The sequence below is a fragment of the Prorops nasuta genome, unplaced genomic scaffold (genome assembly GCF_024137725.1).
Source record: "Prorops nasuta isolate Cenicafe-Biocafe unplaced genomic scaffold, Cenicafe_Pnas_1.2 PNAS00010, whole genome shotgun sequence".
NCBI classification, from domain to species: Eukaryota; Metazoa; Arthropoda; class Insecta; order Hymenoptera; family Bethylidae; genus Prorops; species Prorops nasuta.
In genome coordinates, this window is record NW_027116807.1 from 2,639,448 (window position 1) to 2,661,035 (window position 21,588).

General features: G+C 36.2%; 1 protein-coding gene across 11 annotated transcripts in view; it reads left to right on the top strand.

Annotated features, from left to right (window-relative positions):
* Positions 1–275: 275 nt before the first annotated feature.
* The window catches only part of Frl (formin-like protein), a 45,794-nt gene continuing 24,481 nt past the window's right edge, over positions 276–21,588 (top strand). For all 11 annotated transcript variants that reach the window (XR_010823106.1, XR_010823102.1, XR_010823105.1 and 8 more), the window contains exons 1-2: positions 276–788; positions 877–1,070. Coding sequence is in view for 2 of the 11 variants with exons in the window: in XM_066732291.1 (XP_066588388.1) it covers positions 743–788; positions 877–1,070 (240 nt within the window). In the remaining 9 variants the exon portion in view is untranslated. The remainder of the gene's footprint in view (positions 789–876; positions 1,071–21,588) is intronic.

Here is a 21,588-nt window from a genome sequence, read left to right on the forward strand (position 1 = left end):
ATTCGCAAATTTGAGCAATTTAATGTCTTTTCAATTTAGTATATTAAAGATAATCACAAATTAAAAAATAAAAAACATATTAAAATGTAAAATGTATTAAATGTGAATTAAAGACAAAAAAATTAAGTTGGTAAGTAAGATTTGTAAAGAGGTAGCGACGCCTATTGGTGGTTTCCGTAAACTTGTTGAGAGGAAGGGATGCGCGCGCAGGTTTACGCGGGTAAAGTGGTGGACAAGTGCAGACGTCGCGCGCCATTTGCAATTGGAAGCTTGGAGGGACCAGTACGGAGACAAGAGAGAAAGGGAAAGAAGGAGAGAGGACAGAGATAAAAAGACAAAGACAGATGAAGAGAGACAAAGAGAGAATCTCGTGTTTATAGTGTTGAGGCGCATGCGTCGGTGCGGTGCGCGTCCGGTCTCTGGCCAGCCCAATAATCGGTTCGCTCCGGGAAGCAAGGTACAGTCGGAGCCAGAGAAGAGGAGCGGGATCGTCGCTATCGCAGATGCTGCAGGAGCCTCTTCTCTCGTGCGTGGAACGTGGTGAATCGTGGATTCCTCGTGGTGGTTTTCGTCAAGGAGTCCGTGACCGCGATGGACGGCTTGGTAGTGGTACCTGTTGCACGGACCGGCCACTACCGGCTGTACAAAAAATCCATTGCCGAGCCATAGTGGAGGTGGCGGCGGTGTTGGTGGACACCTCCAGGAAGAAAAATCCCGAAGGAAGCCGGTGGCAACAGGAAGGATGAACTGGTCCGTTCTTGGCTCTCGTTTCATTCGTCAACAGTTCGGTGGGTTTAGATTTTCTCCGGGATATCTGCGTATCAGTGAAGTTTAGTGCATTAAATTGTGAGCTTGTTCGATTAACAATGGGAATAGTGCAGAGTCGGGGTGAGAACGATGGCGGAGTACGCGAGGTATTCGTCGGAAGTGTCAAGGGCAACCCCTGTCAACCGGGAATACTTGGAGGAAGTCTTGGAGGACCCCATACAAGATCCGGCAGCGTTCGATCAGCCCCGAGACAGCCTATGCCGGACGCTGTGGAACTCGAGAGGCGATTCACCAAAGTCTTGGTAAGTTTTTAACCTTTTTTCTTTTTACTTTCCACCTTACTCTCGACCACGGCATTCCTTCCTCGTCTTTCTTCTTCTTCTTCTATACCGCCTTAGAACCGCATTTCTCTCGCATGACCAATCTTAATTCAGTTAAACGCATTAATTTCCGTTACAATCATTGAAATCACTCCCCCATTGATTTTTTCAATAGACTTCTCTCTTCCGTAAATCATTTAACTCATTCGGGGAGGTAATTTAATTTTCATATTGCAATCGTTTCTTAAGAAATAGGTAATTTTTAGTCGAGTAAACTTTGCTCCAAGATCAATTTCGAAGCGATAACTTTCGTTATCATGAATTATTTTACTGAATCGAGCTCGGAATCGTTAATTCTACCAAGTATTTTATTCTTATTACATTCTCTTGGTAATTTTCCGTGAAATTTGAATCGATGACGCAACTGTCACTGTAATTGTGCGTTATTAAGAAGAATTACTGTGCGAGCTGTGCCTATAATTATTCGAGAATGAGAGCTGTACTTTAATTAAACGGAGTATCCCCCTTCCTCTTATTTTCATTTTTTCGTCGGTTCGTGCAACAGCTTTTCAGTGATCTCAGGTTTTCTCACAAATCTTGGAATTGATTATTTCTAGTCCCCTTTCTCTCGAAAGGTTAATGTTTACAAATATTCCCCCGTGATACAACCATGAATATATAGGAACGAACACAAAAATAGTCTATTATTATTGAATAACGCTACTTCATTACTCCAATGCAGTATAGCCTAAACCAAACTTATAATTAAGGGGATCACAGTTGCATTGTACAAAAAAAAAACGGATGGTGTTTAACTGAATTAAGAAAAAATCTGAATGCTATTAAATTTCCTGCCAAACAAAAGGATACTCTAATAACAGCCTATAAACATTCTTGCACGAAAGATTAAAATCATAGATGAAATTATTATTTTTAACGATATTCCCAAAGATCGAATTAGTAGACCACCCGAGGCGAAAAATATGACTCACCTTTTTCTATTTCAATCTACAAAAAACAAAATTTCATCAAATTTGCATTTCTTTAGTATCAATCTAGTTTTCCCTGTAAGTTTGTATAATCGTACAATAGCAATGAATATTTCTTATGAATTAATTCGTAATCAGACTTTATTTTTCGACTCGGGAAGGGATTAAATTGAGTAGAGTAGCGGGATTAAAATTATGCAGATCACAAAAAAATGGGATAAGGCAAAGGAAAGAGGAAGATATTGTAAGATAAAGGAGAAAAAATAAACAAAGAGAAGAAAATAAGGAGAAGAGGAAAAGATTGGTGAGATGCACGAGGGAGTAAGACGGGCTATTTTTTGGTAAGATTTGCGTATTATCTATGAGGGAATCGAAGGTTGTGAGGGGGGGGGGGGTGTTCTTTGATAATGCGTGGAGCGTTCTCCGTAATGGGAAACTAGGAACCTGGCCTTTCTGGAACGTCACTGTGCGTAGTCGACTGACATTTCGATCCTGCTGGAGATAAGGGAAACAAGCTGGCTGGCTGGATAGCTGGACTTACAGCTAAGCTGGTAATTCGCCCCAAGCATTCCCCTCCACCAATAGCACCTTTAAAAGACGCATCAAAATACAAGCTAAATTTTCACAAACATTGCAATACTCGATTCCCTCCTTGCAGAATTTGAATATCTACTGTTTTTTACAAGATTTTTGTTTCCTTTGACTAAAAATAATTTTTCCTTTTCGAGTAATTCCTCTATTTTCCATAAACTTTTCAACATATTTATGCCGTTGTTTATTACATATAACTATTTGTGTGAATTAGCCGTGACCTCTCGAAAGGTCACTGAATCCCAAGTGTGTTATTAAGAGTTATTTTGATGGACCAGACACACAAAAAAAACATAAACATTAGAGCATAATAACTTTCGCTCGTATCTTGACCAAGCCAAGTACGGAGAAATTTTTAGTACGCGGTGTATATATCATATCCATCGATGTGTTTACAACTTTTTCTCTCCCTTCCTCTATTATACCGAAAATGAAAGTGAAAATTAACGCAATATTTTATCGAAGAAACTTTGTAGCTTGAAAAAAACAGCATTCTCCGCTTTTAAAGCGTAATCGTGTTTCATCGCTTATCCAAACATTTTATTGAAATATCTCCCTTGGAAAAATTTTAATGCTTTTTCCCCACAGCTGTATGTACTACGTAATGAGTACATACACTAGTTTGAGATAAGCTGAACGTTCAGAAATTTTATAAATATTAAAATATTGCGTTTTTTGCGCAATTTGAAACAGAAAAATAATCAATTGCTTCAAATGTTTTTTTTTAATAATGACAGTTAATTGTTTATCTGATGTTAATAAAATTGTATTGCGTATACTAAATAGATTTGTTTGAAGTAATCTTTATTTTATTCAATGAATTTAGTTATTAAATTCAAGTTTAATTAACTTTTCAAATACAGATTGATTTGAATCAAAGGATTTTCTTTTCTCGGTATAATTTTACATGTAATTTCTTTATTATATCGATTATTTGGAGTATTGTGGAGCCAGAATTCATCATCGCAAAGTAAGTGGTACATTTTACTTAAATTTTTTATTATGAATTCCATGTTGAGCAATCAAATTTATTGATAACTATGTGCCTTATCGTATTTTGGAGTATTTCCTATTGAATTGAAGTATAAATTTGTTTATTTATACCAAGTAACGACGAAGCTTGCATTTTTTACCACAATTTTGCGAATATTTATAATTTTTGCATGAATGTTACTTTATTTACTGAATTAATCCATTGTTTGTTATAAAATTACAAAGACCGTCAAGTGATACAATTTTGCAAAAATTAACTGATACTGCTATGTCCTGAATTAAATTACTAAAATCTAAACGAAAGAATTTGAATTTGTTAGGAGATTTAAAATTAACTAATTTGTAGTGTGAAAGAGTCTTATGAGGGGGGGGGGGGGGGGGTAAGAGGTTTTCGTTGTGTACAGAGGTAGGATCGAAGGGGGTCGAGGAGAGGGTAGTGGTTTGAGGTCTCTCCAGACACGTTCGCTCGCGACATGGAAAAATTCTGGCGCCGCTAGCACGAGACTTCCTGCGTCGAGGATATTATTAAAGTTTCATTTGAATGTAACTGCGCTTTCGGTATTGTGTGCGAGTGTGTATCGGTGGTCTCGCCTTAAACAGCCTCGTGGCACGGGTCGCGTTGCTGCTTTTCTTTACGGATGAAATGTCGGGAGGTCGAGACGACGAGAGAATAGGAACAGGAGTGGGAGAGGGAGGGGGTTGATAATTTATTATTATACAAGGGTGAAGTCTCGTGTGCGTATAAACACAAAATAAACAATTGTAGGATTTTTGAGAAAAAAAGAGACAAATCCATTCTTATATAGAAATATTATTAGTTGTCATCAATTAATTTCATTAAATGTTGCTCTTACAAATTAGGTAATTAATTTTTACTCGTTTCATTACGATATTTTATTGCTCTTGCAACTCGTTACAATTAGGGGGAGAGGGATAAATATATGTAGATTGAAGGGTATACAACATATATAAATTTTATTGTAATAATTTTCGAAAACATAATACATACTCCTATATATTAGAGAGTCAATTAAAAAAAAGAAACTCTATTTTGAAAAACAGAAATTTTTAAAGAATGAAGTTGTTGAATTTGTAGAGAAAGAGAAAGAGAAGGAAAGCGAGGAGTATAATGTAGGGAGGGACAAACGTTGTGTGTGACGGGAGTTAAAAGGGCAAAAGACGTCGAAGTACGCCCACGAAGAGTCTCTCTAACCAAATAAGATTCGATTGTACATCTTACAAGCATCCTGCCTGTGACTAATACAGATACATTGTAAACAAGGACCCTTCACAGCTCCTCAACGCACTTCTTACCCTCCCCCTTTCTTTCTCTTTTTCTCTTTTATCCACAAAATTAAATTAAAACCCAATGCAAAGCAACGAGAAAACAAACAAGCAATTGCATGACAAGTACTCACGATTTGCATAATTAATTAATTGACTTAAAAAACAAATATTTCGGACAAATTAAATTTTAATCCATTTATAATTGTATAGTATAGAAATTTATTGATATCAATTAAAAATATTTGATTGGCGTTTTAACGAACAAGGATTTCTTTGAATCGAATGTTTATTGTTTCTTAATTTATTTAATCGTAGTATAAAAATTTATTAATATCGAGTAAATATATTTAATGGTCGCTTTATAATAACAAACAAGGATTTCTTTGAGTCGAGCGTTTGTTTTTCTCGCTGCAGCTTTAATTGCTCATCGTTGAGGATTTTTAATATTTTACGAGTTTTGTCAATCTAGTGTATTCAATCTTTTCGGATCGGAAACGCGTGGAAATTTGCGATTTACTGTGATTGATGGATAAAGGAATTACGTGAGACACAAAAAAGTATCACAAGTGTGGCTGGACGTTGCTTACTCAGCGGTTTATCACTCGTCAATGGTATTCTTGAACTTGGTGAATCACCAATTATAAATCTCTGCACATGACCATTTTAAATGTAATCTACGCTTGATCGCGAATATTTATTATCCCCCCCCCCCTACCTTATAATACGTATGCGAAAGAACGAACATTTTCACATTTCTAAAACATTGTTGAGACATAACACTAACAGTTATGTTTTAGAAATGTAAAAATCTCCGTTCTTTTATATATATATATATATATATATATACCATATTATCCCCCCTACCCTTTCTCATTCTCTCTCTACTTCATCAATAATTAACTATTTTCCAGTAATCGCTTCCTGCGTCAGAAGCTCTTTAGCGCGAGATACGTGGATGACGTAGGAGCCATTCGAATACCATTCATACTAGAATTCTTCTATTCAAGATTATTCTTACTTATATAGAATCACTCGTACAAATTTCTCGGTGGTTTTTTGTTACTACGCGAACAATTTTTTAAAGTCTAAAACTCAGCGGGTATCTGTCACATTTATTTTTTGTTTAAGAAATTTCAATGGAATTATATCGGTATTGATGAGGAGTTCGCGTAAATTCCTGCGTAATTCAAGATGTCGCGTCCGAGATAATCGATAAAGAGTGAGTTGTCAAAAACTGCTCTCTTTTACAATACAGCCAAAACACAGTGTGACACATTCTGTATATATATATACATGTGACACGATTGTATTTTGATTGAAAATGACTGTAAAAGAGCAATTTCTGGCAACTCCGGGACTCGCGAGACTTGTCTTCTCAGGACGATGACGTAATCCGCGCAAGATTTTATCGGTACGAGAGGCTCGCGTTCGTTTTACGCCCGTCTACACCAAAGACGTGTAGTGTATATATATATGTATGCAGATTGGACAAAAAAGAGGCATGAAAGAGAGGGAGAAAGGCATACGTATGAAAAAATAAAGAAATTATTATGTGAGATTGCAGAATTACAAAGAAACAACGAGCAACTTTCGCGCGACCCTGAGGCGCGCTTCTCGCACCAGTCAAACGATACTTTTCTACGATGCACACGACTACCGGCTGCATGCGGTGACTCATCAACTGGCATCCATAATGAAACGAAATCCCACGTTAATTTATAGTCAGAAACGCCCTCGCTTCCCAGATACTTCGTCTCGATCCAATCTATCCTATCCGGTATACCAAATCCCCCCCCCCCCTCCTTCACCTTCTATTTTTAATAATTAAGATTTTGAAAAATTGATCGCATTATTCCAAACCGCCAATTGCCATTTAATTTGGATCGAGTACCGAGGGAAATCACGAATTATCAAGCGAAACGCTCGCTTAAAGATTGCCTTAACGATTCGTTCAACTTTCCCTGTGGCGAAACGTAAGAAATTTTTACATTCGATATTACAGATGACCCGAGTACAGCGCGTGGAAGTTTTTGTTCGAACGCGACACAGTTTTTCTTTTATTTCATTGTTAACGATGATTTTTATACAAGCCGAGCACATTAACTAGCGAGAAGTCGAATAGTAAGAAGGAGAACTGAGTAAAGAACGTTTTAGCAAGAGTGAATAAATGTATTTTCAAGAGAACTCGTATCATTAGTTATAATTACTGAAGTAACAATTATTTTATTCTAAAAGACCACGCGTTGAACAATCGCAATGGAATAATTTACTTACTTTTAGTGAACGAAGGATTGAACCAGAAAAATATTTTATTCGAATCAAATTTTGTGCAATTTAACAGAAAAAATCGTTAATATCAAATAAACAATTTACCACTCGAGCTCTTCGAATCAGGATTTGTTTGAATCAAACAATATTTCCCTCGCTTTATCTTTCAGTTCGTCTGGAAATAAATATTTAAAAATTATAGGATTTTTATAAAATACAAATAAAATAACAATTCCTTAAAAATGAATTTATTCGGTTTTATATCGAAAGTATTGTTCATTTTATAGAAGATGTTGCATTAGAGAGAGATGACAAATAATTTCACTGTATTGGATTAATTAGACCCGTGTGACATCTTCCTTGAATAGGCGAAAGATTTTCGAATCGAAAGTTGCTTGGGCAATTCAGCGTCTATCAATTGAGGCGTGCAGTTAAATGCCAGTCAAATGCCTATTAACGTTGGAAATAGCAATTAGCCGAGCAGCGGCACAGGACAGATCTTAGATTTCCGATAATGCTTGAAATGGGTAAGCAACTCTCGAGCACGACACCAGCATATTCTCCCAGTGACCCATGAATGAGCGCCGCAATATTTTATATATATACTATTTCTGCCCCGAGACAATTAATTAATTGATAATTATGCTCGCAGTCTTTTTGTACCTTGCAAAAAATTCATTAGATTTCTTCCTGGTCAAATCTCTTTAACGTGTTTCAATTAATCAGAGTGAAGAGCGAGAACTCGACGAAAGCCTATACGAGATGATAAACCAGCTGTGCTGCTGGACACTGCTCAGGATCGTTCCTTCGGTTCAATTTCGCATCCAACTTGTCCGATTGCGAGAAAATTGCTGTGGAGAGCGTTAATGGGAATTCGTAGTAGTAGTAGAAGTGAAAGGAAAATTAACAATCGTGACGTGCAAATCGCTATCCTCATTTTTACACTCCACTTGTTTTTTTTTTTTTTTTTTTCTATTCTTCCTGTATGTCAGATGCGAGATATCATTGGAATAAGATGTACTATATATATATATATATATATATATATATCATTGCCTAATGATCCGCTTGGTTAATTATAGCAAATAATGCTTAGTTCTAGGTATCGACTCTGACTTCCTTGTTTTTTGTTCTGGGATAAGCAGAAAAAAGTACGCATAAGGACAAAAATTGTGTAGTTATTCGTGAAATTGTAATAATTTTTAAGAGCATTAATTTTATATTTGTTCATTAAGGGGTTTTGTAAAATATGTACGGAAATTAAAATTAAATCATGAGAGGGAGTCTTGTGTGACTCTGTTATATCGAATTGATAAGGATTGTAGGGAACAGTATCGCATTCCTGAGGGACTATAGTCCCTAGGATATGGGCTTAGCAGTTTGCAGGAGAGATACGTACCTGCCTGTTGTTGTTGTTCGATACTCGTGATAGCGGGCCACGATACTCCTCTCCTTCGGTTATCCCCCCCACTATCCCACGTTGTACCCATGGAACATTCTCACGAACCCAACCAAACCTCTTCACCTCCCACGCCAATCCCATCCATGTGACACTAGAGTGCAACTTTGCCAGCCACTCGTAATTACTCCACTCTCAAATCTACACTGCAAATCCAAAAGTTTTATTCTATCTCAAGCAAGTATGCTGCAAACTTTTATTTACTTTGTACACACATAAATCTTACTATTCAAACACGTACTTCTCTTAAAAATTGTTTTTGTTAATAAATTATAAAAAGTGTTTGGTGAAAAGAACACAATTTCTAAGAATAACGCAGTATAGTTACATGATTCCTAATGGAAATATCTTTAAACGTATGCAAAGTAATTACTAGTGTTTTTGTGTCAAAACGAAACTTTTGGACTTGCAGTATGTACACACCTTTAAATTCAATCGCGAGAATTCTTAAGTTGGAGTTTAAATTCTCTCAGTGATTTTTTTGTTTTTAAATCAACAGTAAATTCAATCGTGAAAATTTCTCGAATTTTCTTCGTCTTATGTAGTTTTTTCTTTCCCAAGTAACGCAACGATTCGATGATCGAGGCGTGAGAACCACTGTGGATACTTTTAAAGCGTTCGTGATTAAGTAATTCCCCTTTAGCGAAGGACGACGAGAACCGTGCATCCAGGAGGCACTTTAAGCCTCGATGATCGATAAATCTACGTCCTTTCAATCCGAGCGACGCCGATCGAACGATCGTCACTGACAAACCTGGGAAATGTCTGAGAGGAAACTACTTCCATCGTGCCAAATCCTACCACGGGTACCCCAGATAGCCAAATGTGGCGATAAAAACATCAGACAATTATTTACCAAGTTGATAGGAAAATAACTGACGAAAAATGTGGCTAAAATATTTTCTCCTCGCGTTGGTCATTAATACAGTAGTATTAAAAAATAAGAATATTTTATAGTTCATTTTTGTCATTTTGCTAAAACTTTTTAGCAATAATAACAGTATACTGTGACACTAGTAGATATAGTGTAGGACAAGTTAATTATGATAATTATTTAATTTTAATTTAAAACATTTTTTTCTTCCACTAATATGCATAAGATTTTTATTGTAACCTTTGTTAATCGTGTCAATTCTTTTTAAACTTACACTCAACTGACTATTAAGCGTACTATGTAACAGATGGAGATTTTAGGAATTGTTGATAAAAACAGATAAGTTTTTATTGGAAATAAGGAAATTGAATTATTACACTGTGATAGCTATAGTTCACTAAACAATGCTGGCTGCCCAAGGGCCGCCACTGGCCTGAAAATATCCACAGGAAAAGATAAAACCGGCAGTTCTATATATAGCTCAGTCCCACAGCGGTTCTCATTCAAGTTTACTTTGACGAATTTATCCCTAGCTCTTGAGTCTCGCTCCTCCTATACCTTTACAAGCATAATTTTATATTTAATTATTTCTAATGAATTTACAAATCAAGTACGTCTTTAAAGAAAATTACTTTGACGCGTTTATCCCTTTTCTGCACACATTTTGCATATATATATATATATATGTAACGGCTCTTTGCGGTTTCCTTATATTCCCAGTTCACTTGCAAATTTTATCTCTTTAAATTTAATTTTTATGTAGTCATGTCATACTACTTTATCTAACAGTAATATTTAGAAATGATTTATTCTCCACAATTAACGTTAATTATACACAACAAAATCACGAGTTTTTTTAAACAAATGCCGTGAATCAAAAAGTTAATTAACGTTAAAAGCATGAAGAATTTTTTGTATGGACTTGTGTTTACATTTAAAAAGGATCATTTAATGACCATGTGGTAGCCTTAAAAGTGTTAACTTTAACATTCCTTGGAAAACATTTGTTTAAATTATGATGTTATGAGGAAAAACACGTTTTAATTTCGTTCGTATAGTGCTTAGGGTAGTCGGTCGCACGTTGCGTACGAAATCTTACCGATTGCAAGCTATGGTCGTATATATATGTATACATATATATAAACAGGATGTCAAACGATACCACCGCGAACGCAGCAATTTTATAGGCCGCCATGGCCGTTCAAAATACAGCGTGAAAACTCGTTAATATTCTCTCGCATAGGCTTTTTATACCCAAGTCATGGTGAGAGCATGGAGAACGTAAAAACTCCGGATTTATCGGGTTTACTTTCTTTCAAAGAGTTTCAGTATAACGACCACCTTCAACAGTTTCAGTGCAAAATTCCAACCGAGAAATTTTCCTCGCGAAAATTCGATCATTAGCTCTTGCATTTCTCGTCATTTAGTTAATTTTTATATTAAAAATAAAAAATCGTAATAAGTGATTAGCTCTAGAATTGCATATTATGGAACGGTTTGTTAATCATTAAGAACGTAAAACCTTGGGATCTATCGAGTTTACTTTCTTCCAAAGAGTTGCAGTGGGAAAATTCTATCATTGACTTGCATTTCTCGTCGATTCGTTGATTTTTATATTAAACATAAAATATAATAAATGACTAACTTGAGAATTTTAAAAGGAACGTTTGTTAATCATTAATATCAGTGAATAAAGTGATGGACTAAGAGAAAGAGGTCGCGCAAGTTAAACGCTTAATAACTTTATTGCCGGCATGTTCTTCTATGAATAAGCGATCCCGATGTGTAATATACTGAAAACGATCGCGTGACTGTTGTGTGTTCATTAAGCCGTTGATGCTCTCCTGTGTCAATTACGTTTTTGCCTGAAGGCAATTGGTGAGTTCTCTGTTTACACACGTTACATTAGAAAAAAAAATGAGTCTAGACTCGAAAAGAAATCATGACTTTTTAAAAATATACCATTTAGACTTTTCGGAGGAACTCTGTACATTAAGAGTCATTAGAAAGTTTTAATTTAATACTAATAAGCGTGCCATCTTGATTATTACGTTTTACGCATTTCAAGGTGTGTTCTTCCCATATGAAACACGTAATTCAAACACGTTAGTTCTCAAAATTATAACTATAACCGCATTACGAATTAAGTGTGTATTCAATTATACACTCAGAAAACATTTTCATTAAAATAATTACTCAAGAAAAAAAATCAATATAGTGAAACTTGAACATTGACGTGTTTTTGTAATTACACAATATTTTCATAGAAACACAATACGTCTTGAATGTGAACAGATCAACTACAAGCATTAGTATTAAAATAAAACCTTTGAATTTATCGTTACAGTATACGTGTCAATGTTTTTGTGATAATAAAATAAATTCTTCGATCGAAAGTTGAAACAAAATTGCAGTAATCGAGGTGTAATAATACAATGCAATAGAGAAATTTGTAAGGATGAGTATTAAAAAAGTTGCAGTATAATTGATTCGGTTTGTAGCAAATTGAAGGAACGAATTCATCGGAGGATGGAAATAATTGAGCAAATATTGCAAACGTGTTGTATAGGAAGGGACATGTTGAGCTGGACGTAAGACAAGACACGAAAGGCTGTAGATAAACCTCGGGGGATATATGCTTGTACTTTATAGTATACCTATATATATGTATACCGTAATATAAAGTATAGTTATCTGTAAGTACATTGTGTACAAACGAGCCATTTAACCAAACGCTACATATACATACACACACAAATGTAGTGTCTTCACCAAGATTCTTAGCCAGCTCAATACTAACTCGTGTTACAAGAACCTCGGAGTTATTACTGTCAAATTATTAAAATTGACGTTTAAATGGAGCTATTAATTATCGTACGAATTAGTCAATTAAATTGTTTATTTCTGAGTACTTATATACATGCACAGACTTTTGTCAGTATTCAATTAAATTTGCGAAAATGTTATATCCGAGTCTTTTAATTTCGCGTTTTGAATTATATACATATATATATATATATATACAGTAAGCATATTAAAAACGAGTTAACCGTACAAATTACCGAAAGCTCCAACTCCATCGGGTTGAAACGCGCACGCTAGTCGCACTGATCGTTTTCCAGTTGGCCGATGGCGAAACCATCTTTACCATTGTTTTCATTAGGTATATATACCATAATCTAGTTCTTGCGCAATTCTTTTTCTTCCTCCTTCGACTCGCTCGCATTGCTGTTCGCAAATATGCAGGAAACGTTGCGCCAACTATGGTTCAGCGATCGTAAATTGTAGAAACCACGTCGACTATTAACCAATGCGTCTCTATATGTGTATACTGCGATTCGACATTTTTCTAACAGACGAATTATTTACTCGATCAATACGTGCTTTAATAAACTGCAACTTGACAGAGTCATCAGTCAATATTACTATCAGTGATTTTTGTAATCATATTGATTTTACCATATCGAAATAAATGTCGATCTACCAACTTGATCGAAATTTTCGACTCAGCGAGCTCACGACTTACACGTTTTTTTTTATCTCTTTTGTAAAAATTTTGAAAGATTGTTGTTGCAGTATTTACACATTTTTTTGTGTGCTTTATTTCAAGATAAATAATGATCGATTTATATACATATATATATGAAAAATAGCCTACGAGTTTAATTGTTTGTTATAAATGAGAGATTACAGAGCGATAATATATATTTAACGTTGGTCGAACGGTTGAATAATAACCTCGAGTGAAATTGACCCTGGTTCACGGTCAACCGAGAACAGTTTGTATGTAAGCGCCACTAGTTGTATTTACAGTGCAGAAATAGTTGTACTCGCTGCACGTGCAGTGACCATTTGGCTACGGGCCATTTTCCTGTTAAAGCACAGCCTGTCATCCTTCTGTCCTTTTCCCCAAGATATTCATTTACGACAGGTTTCACTCTTCTTCTCTGTCGCTCTAACACCACACAACTCGCTCCAAGTCTGCACGTGACCAGCGAATTGGCAACGGAGCATTGTCCATTTTAACGTCAGCTGTCCTTTTGATTCACACTTCTCTCTCTCTTTCTCTCTTTTACACATGCACATATACACTTTAACTCTATTTCTTTTGAAAATTTCGAAATCGTTCGATGTCTCCATAAATTTAATTGACTAGAATCGAACAATAAAGCTTGATTTTTTATCTTTATTTCAACAATTAACACGAAACAAGGTAGAAAGTACTGATTTTTATAACTTGGTTTTTATCAGAATTTAATTCAAAATACACAGACTCTATAAAGAAGAAAATTGTTCATTGGCTGAATCTTTTTTTCAGTGTATTTTTCCACTCGGGTTTGTAAATTACACAAAGTTTTCACGTGCCAAGAGAAGAAATAAAAGAGCCATCGAAAGGCTTAGAGGATATTTTCGTCGATCCATTTGTATAAAAATCATTGTCATTTGGTTACGAAATTCTTGATTGCATCAGTACATATAGACCACTTTCATCCTTTTTATTTTCGTCTCTCTCTTCCCCTCCCTGTTTGTCTCTTCGCAATTCATGGATTATTCACTGATCCCTCGAACGAAATCAACTCACACACACACGTGTACACACTCTTATGTACAAGCTTTGCATTATTATATATACGAAAGAGTGACATCATCGAAAAGCCAATCAAGTTTGGTCGACCTTAGCGAGTTATCTTCGTTTAATCTTTTTTTGTCGTTTCCCTCCGGCATCAACGATTTGTCACCTTCTGTGTGATACGTGGTCGTTGATTTGTGTTTGCGAAAGTTTTCACAAATCCAACTAGGTTCGATTCGGTCGATGTTCGGGATAATGATGATGATGATGATGATGGTGGTGGTGGTGGTGGTGGTGATGATGATGATTCATACGTGGTAAACTAGCAACGCAGTTTCTGATTCGACTCGAAGGTCTCGAATGGCTAAACGAGTATGCTTAATTAATCCCTCTGAACTTTTGACAATTGAAATTTTGTCCTCGTATAAAAAACCTTTCAATTCTCTCAAAAATTTCATTAAAACCTTCCAAACGGTAAGAATTAATTAGAGGTGATGTACTTAATTGGAAACAATTGGAAGTCTAATATTTTCGACTGTCAAACGATTTGTTTCAAATTATATATTTTAACGAGAAGGACGAGTTAACGATTTGTTCCAAAGGTGCCTGATGGAATAATTATTCTTCAACTGTATATATGTAAGGCAGTAAAAAGAATATAATTGATCGGATGAATATTCAACACTTGAAACCAAACTAAATGCAGAGGTCGTTAAGGGTTATATGAAAAGTGGGGTAAAAATTGATTAGTTGAACGGAGATAAATATTAGTCAATATTAATCTAGTCAAGGAATTTCCTCCACAATTTTTGGACGTATCGATAAGACAGTGAAATAGTTGGATGGATATTCTACACTCGAGACGAAAGCAGATGCAGAGAGCGTTAAGGGTTACATGGGAAATGGGGGAAAGAGTTGGCCAGTTGGAAATGAAACTTTCATAGGATCGGTTGCCATGGAAATGGAACGTTGGGGACGCGTGTTCTTCTTGGCTTCTCGCTTCTTCTGCAATCTCGACTGTCTATGTGAATGTGTATACAGTACATGTATTTATTAAGCGACCCTGCAGTGACCTTTCAAGGTCAGACCAAAGGCATCGTATTACATTTCCCCTCAAAAACCACAAAAATCTCACTCTACAATTTTTTTTCATCCTGCATCCATGAAAACTTTATCATACACAATATATAGGAAGCGTAAGTTTATCCAGGTCTTTCGCCAAGTTTTCTGAATTATTTAGGGAAACGCATGTATAATATCGTCGGTGAAAGAAGCACAGCTGTCCTTTTCCTCCAGAATCCTCTTCCCACTTCCTGTAGTTTTTCCCTCTACGCTTTCCATTTTCTCCCTCTTGCTTCTCAAAAATTATTCGAACCATCCTACAACTCTCTTTGTTCATTTTCATTTTTATTTTTCTTTCTCAATCGATCTTCTATATTCTCCTCCCTCTTCCTCTCGCTTCTGAAAAATCATTCGAACCATCCTACAGTTTTCTTTGCTCATTTCCATTTTCTTTTCTCAATCGATCTCGTATATCTCTCCCTCTCGCTTTTCAAAAATCATTCGAGCCATCCTACAGTTTTCTTTGCTCATTTTCCATTTTCCTACTCAGTCGGTTCTCCTTCCACCGGTTTTCACTCGCCTCGGTCATCCTTCCCACTCGTTCCCAGACTGCTCGTCTCACACACACACACACACTACCACTTGGTGCTCCACTACACAGCTTTTCCCGTTTCACCATCTCTTTTCGTCCATAATTCTGCCCGAGTTTATTCAACCGTGACGTGGGTGAGGACGAGGGTGTCCGGTAGTTGGATGGCTGCCACAACCGAGAATCCTAGATGTGCTCACGCCCAATCAGCTGTGCGCGCCTCTACGAGTCCACCAACACAAACTCAAAAACCTACAATTACACGCGTGACTCGTGTGTGATTGTACGTCGAAGCCAACGAGCTCTCGTTCCACCGTGTTAACAACTCGAATTGCTCGCTAATATTCACGACGATCTTCCTATTCCACTCGATACTAACCATTCAAGAATTTAACCTCTTACAACTGTTTTAATGTTTTCCCTTTTCTAAAAAATCTACGGCGATCTCTCAATCAACTTTTTCACGCACATACACGATTAATTTGTCAAAACTATCTTTAAAAAACTTGGAAAAATGTTCTAGAATTTCCAACTATGTCATGAATTTATAACAGTAATCTCAAAATACCTTTCATCTCCTGATTTCATCTTTCCCCTACTCGATGAAACTTCATTTATTCTTCGATATTTCCAAAGAAATTCTTGTCAATGAAATTCCACGTATACCACTGATCTGCTTTTGATTTTCTTTGAGAAAATTCTTTTAAGCTTTTCCACATAAGATTTAAATCCAAGTCTTTGGAAAACGTCGAGAGATTTTCCTGAATTTTCCACTATACCTGACTAGCCACAACTCCTCTTTATTATTCACCTCACGTATATTTTTCCCAAGCTGAACGGTCGGTCCTTGAAAATTCAACTCGAAGAAATTTTACAATTCCAACCACCGAAATTTCCACTTTAAGAGCAAATTATACTTTCACTCGTTTAATATTCCATTGTATGCAAAACTGTTTAAATCAATCTTGAATTGCAATGACAAAAAAAATGTTGCTTTAATAAACGAATATATAATTTTCTCCGTTGTTTTTTTTTTAAATAATGAATCATTTACGCGTGAATGAAAAAAGTTCGTGAACGCACGATTGGATTACTCTCGGTTTACTGGTACGACAATCGCGAGTTGGAAATTATCGGGATAATGTGCTCGACTCGAGTGGCGTTAAGTATATATATATATATATAAGTATATATATATATATAAGTGTATATATATATACATATACGCGCATACAGTTTTATAACTAAACCGAAGAAGTGTATCAAGATAGGAGATTCCTTGAAATTTGAGAATGGCTTGTCAGTACAGTACAATGAATGAGTTTATAAACAAGAGTAAATTACACTACTACGTATTTAACGAGAGACGTCTGACCAAATCGATAGAGTCCTCGAGCTTATCTCGTGCCTCAAACACAATATTCTGTTTAGTTTACTCGTGGAAATCTTGTAGAGAAGCAAATTTGTAGAAGACAAAGATGTAAATAAGATTATTTTTTTTAACTCTCTCTCTCTTTCTCTTTATCTTTATCTTTGTGTTTGTCTTTATCTCAATCTCAATCTCAAATATTCAAACAGAACTAAACTAGCGAGTCAATATTTACACTAGGAAGCTCTCGACAGGTTTCAATAGTTCAGTAGTTTGCGTTTCTGAAACAAATTCATTTCGCTCGAGCGGAACGCGTCGCGTGCTACTGCAGTGTCACTTTACGTGCCAGGGACGACTACTATAACTACTATAGCGGCTTAAAAACATCAAAGTTGAAATGCACTGTAGAGTCACGGGAAATAACGCTGTCGCTACAAAACTTGTTTCCACCGAGAATAAAATCAAAAGCTTTTAAGATATTTGTATTTAATACTCGATGATTTTGGAAAATATATTAAATATTTTTTTAATCAAGGAAAACACGAAAATAACTCGAAAAGTTATTGCTCACATTTTTCTAGAAATATTTCTAATTACTGTAGAGCTTTCTCTCGACATTTAATTTTGGTCAGAAAGTTGTAAGGGATCGAGAAATAGACTATATATGCAATTCACTATCAGCATTTGCGGTTGCGTGAAATTGTATTTCCTTGCCTATGGTCGGAATGGCAGTCGGTTAAATTGCATAGCTGTACAAACTCGAATAGAACGCATATGTATTTATGTACATGTGTGTGTATGTGGACCAACCAGCCAGTCCGAAAGTGAGTAATGTTTTACATCCGCCCTGCTAACATTACTAACGTGTAACGAGTCCCCCCGTATTGCTCTTGTCTGCACTTTCGAACCTCAACCCTTTTATGCACCGTCCCTCCCTCAAATTCGTCTCTTGCCTCCTGTGAACCCTCCCCCCACCTTTTCCAGCTGACTCTAATGGCCTTATTCATACATATACATACAAACGTGTAAAAACTAGCACAATTGTACCAATCTCAAACTCTCCTACATTGAACTATTCAAAATTTAGTAATTTTATTCTACTATAATTTCTTCCTAAAGTTGTGATAAATACTGAAAAAAAAAGGATAATTTCATTCAAAAAAATATTACTTTGAATAGTTGTCAATTGCATACATATCTTTTTTAAATTTTAATTCTAATATTGATTTAGATAATTATCTAATCCATTTAATTAATTTTCGTCAATATTTGGTAAATATTTACTGGACACTGTTATGAGAAAAAAATATCTTTGAGTTCTTTTTTTTATCATTCTATATAGAGGGCTTGTTTTTCTTCGCAATGTTATAATTATTTTGATTGTCAGTCTGATATTTTTGTGCGTGGGTATTTCGTACGTTGTATTATGAGAATACGCGCGTCTGAAGTCCTCCTTGTGTGGCTACAACGAACCCGAACCCATAACCTCCCCCAATCCCAACCCTATTTTGCTTCCCAAGTGGCTCTCCTCCTCCAGGCCTGCCGAGCCATCCATCTTTATCCCAAAACGCTCAGCTTCTGTTCCCAATATAAATATATGAGCAAGAATAATACACCATAGAATAGTTTAGTCACGTGATGGGGACGAAATCTCTCGAAGCGCATCTCTACATTGAATATATTCATTTTCCATTAGGAAAATCTCAAAAGCAAAAACAAATTCATTTTAAAAAACGAGTCTGGCATATATTTCCCTCGATCGTTGATTATTTTTAACCACTAAATTCCAACTAATAAATTTTCCCTGATTCAATAATTAAATTAACAAAAGACAGGGTATATTACATTCATCTGAATATTCCCTGAAAATCCCTAGTTTCCTCTACATAAAAAACTGAAGAACCCTCGAGTATCTGGAAAGAATTATTCACCGTGTCCAGAATCTCAATTTATTTCTCTTTGTCCGAGGAATGTACAAACGTTCTATCCAAAAATACCTGAAATAATAACAGGAATTTTTAACAGAGTCTCGTCGTCCGGTTGAGAATATTAATATAATTGCTTTCTGTATACTTATATATATCGATCTACCAAGATAAAAGAATTTTCCAAATTCCACTCGCGTTACAATAATTTCGCTCGAGTTACGTCACATGTAAAAAAAAATGACCACGTGGTCCGCTTTCTCAATGTTTCCTCGTTGTTTTTCGCTGTGACAACCAAAGTGTCGGCTTTCAAAGTACACGAGAGTGAGTTCTGAGTGGGCGCAAACCGGCAATTTCCTTTTATCGATCTAACGGCGATTCGGGTCGGTCCGAGGTCACTTCCGTTTCGCAAGGAAATCGTGCGAAACCGCTATAAAAATGAGAGAAAGAAAAAATGCAGTTGTTTCAACGACAGCTCTAAATATCCAAGACGCGTGTCTATTCGGAGACCTCGTTAACTTGGAATTTCCTATCTCGAATCGCATCAGAGTGCTCGGCATGGCCGTTATCTGACGTGAACTTTGACCCCGAACTTGGTCGGATCGCTTCCAGCTCCCTCGAAACTTCACATATTCGGATCTTTCGTGAAAAGCGTCAGCCTCTTCTCTCTATACACGTTTATTAATGAGTCATTCGTGTCTGAAGAGTTACTTATGACCCAATTTTTCGAATATAAAACGCTATAATTTCTCGTGTGTGTGTGTGTGAAAAATTATACGTTTCTTAAACGTTAATAAGGCAAGCAAAACCTTGGTGTAACCAGCAAAGAGAGTAAAGTCGTCTATCGAATTTTCTAATACAGCATTCGTCCAACGGAATTATAAGGTTGTGGGTGTGAATAAATCGCGTTATATTCGACTCTGCAAGATGCAATCGCTTGGTTTACACGCGAGCTCATCAGCAATATCATCTAAATTCGTGGGAACTTGAAGAGAATAGTTCGTAAACCTTTTGCCAGCTCGACTTCAATTAGTATAATTGACAACCCCCTCGTTTGCCCTCTCCTCCTTCCAAATTCAATATTATGCCCTCTTCCCAATTAGACACAGTTAAATTCTCATCTGGACACTTGCAGGGAAAACCTGTACAAGTTTTTTTTTTGTGCAAAAAAGCACAATGTTGAGTTTTGAATATAAATTATTAGAGAATTTAGGCACTCGTGTGAGTTTTCACCGAAAAATATCGTTTTTTATACTGAGAAAAGTATTTTTTATTAAAACAATAATTATTTGACTATTTGCGCAATTAAATTCTTGATGTTATAATGAAATTTAAGGATAACGATATATACTTAGTGGGTATTATTTAATGCAAGCATCCGAATTAGCTATATTTCATTCCTTTCTCTTCGTCCGAGATTTTGTATAGCTTTGAAAATGTTTTTCGTGGAGTATTTCAAGCCACGTGGATTTACTCTGGAGCGGAGCAATATTGGCCAATAAATAGCGTCTTATTTTTCGAATTAAGCACGCACAGGGCTGCGAGATGACGTCACTCAGCGTCACGTTATCACTTAATTTTAGACCCTCCCATTGAGTTTTACGAGACTGCCAGCGCTTGTCCCGCATGCCACGCCACTTTCACCGCCACCAAACTGCAAATTCTCCTCCTCTTTCTTTACTCAATTTTTCCATCACTCTCTTTTCGCTCTGCAAACTCGCAGCCCTGTTATACAGGAGTCCTCACCTTATCTGCATAATCCTACCAGCGAAACTTGAGATATTACTTTATTATTTTTCTTCAAAATTGGTGCTTTCCAGTGGAGAAATTCTCAAAAACTTCAAATTTCTCTTTCATTATTCAGTTGTTCTTCTTCGAACTCGCTACTATGTTTATACAGAAATTTCCCCCTTAATCCGAATAATCCTACTAGCGAAAGTCGAGTTATTATTTTATTATTTTTATTTTAAATTAGTGTTTTTTTTTCTTAATTGCTTTCTTCAATATCTACCAAGTTATACAGAAACCTCCCCCCTTATCCGAATAATACTGCCCACAATAAGAGAGCCAATTGTTTCTCTCTCGTTGAACCACGTCACATTTCTATTAGAAAGATTTCAAGAAACTTGAGTCATGTCATTATTATTCTTAAAAAGTAGTGCCTTCGAGTGGAGTCGTTAGAATACGAGGGGTCTGAGTTGATGAATGGGATGACGTTGATAAAAAGTAATCGCGGATGTATCAAGGCAGCAAAAAGTGTAGACGCGTTAGAATCTTCGTGGAAGATGTTGGACAGAAGTGTCTGTGGGCTACTTCGACGAATCGTCTCGCTTTATATCAGCCTGGCTCGGTTCGTTCGTGGTTGTTGCGCGCGTGCAGTTTCACGCACACATGAGATCACTCGCGTGCTGCTACGCGAACGTCAATTCCATTCATGTATTCCTCCAGAAATTCTATACACATGACGAGATCGTCGAGACTATTACTCGTTGAAGAAGCCGTGTCTCGTTTGATCCCACACACA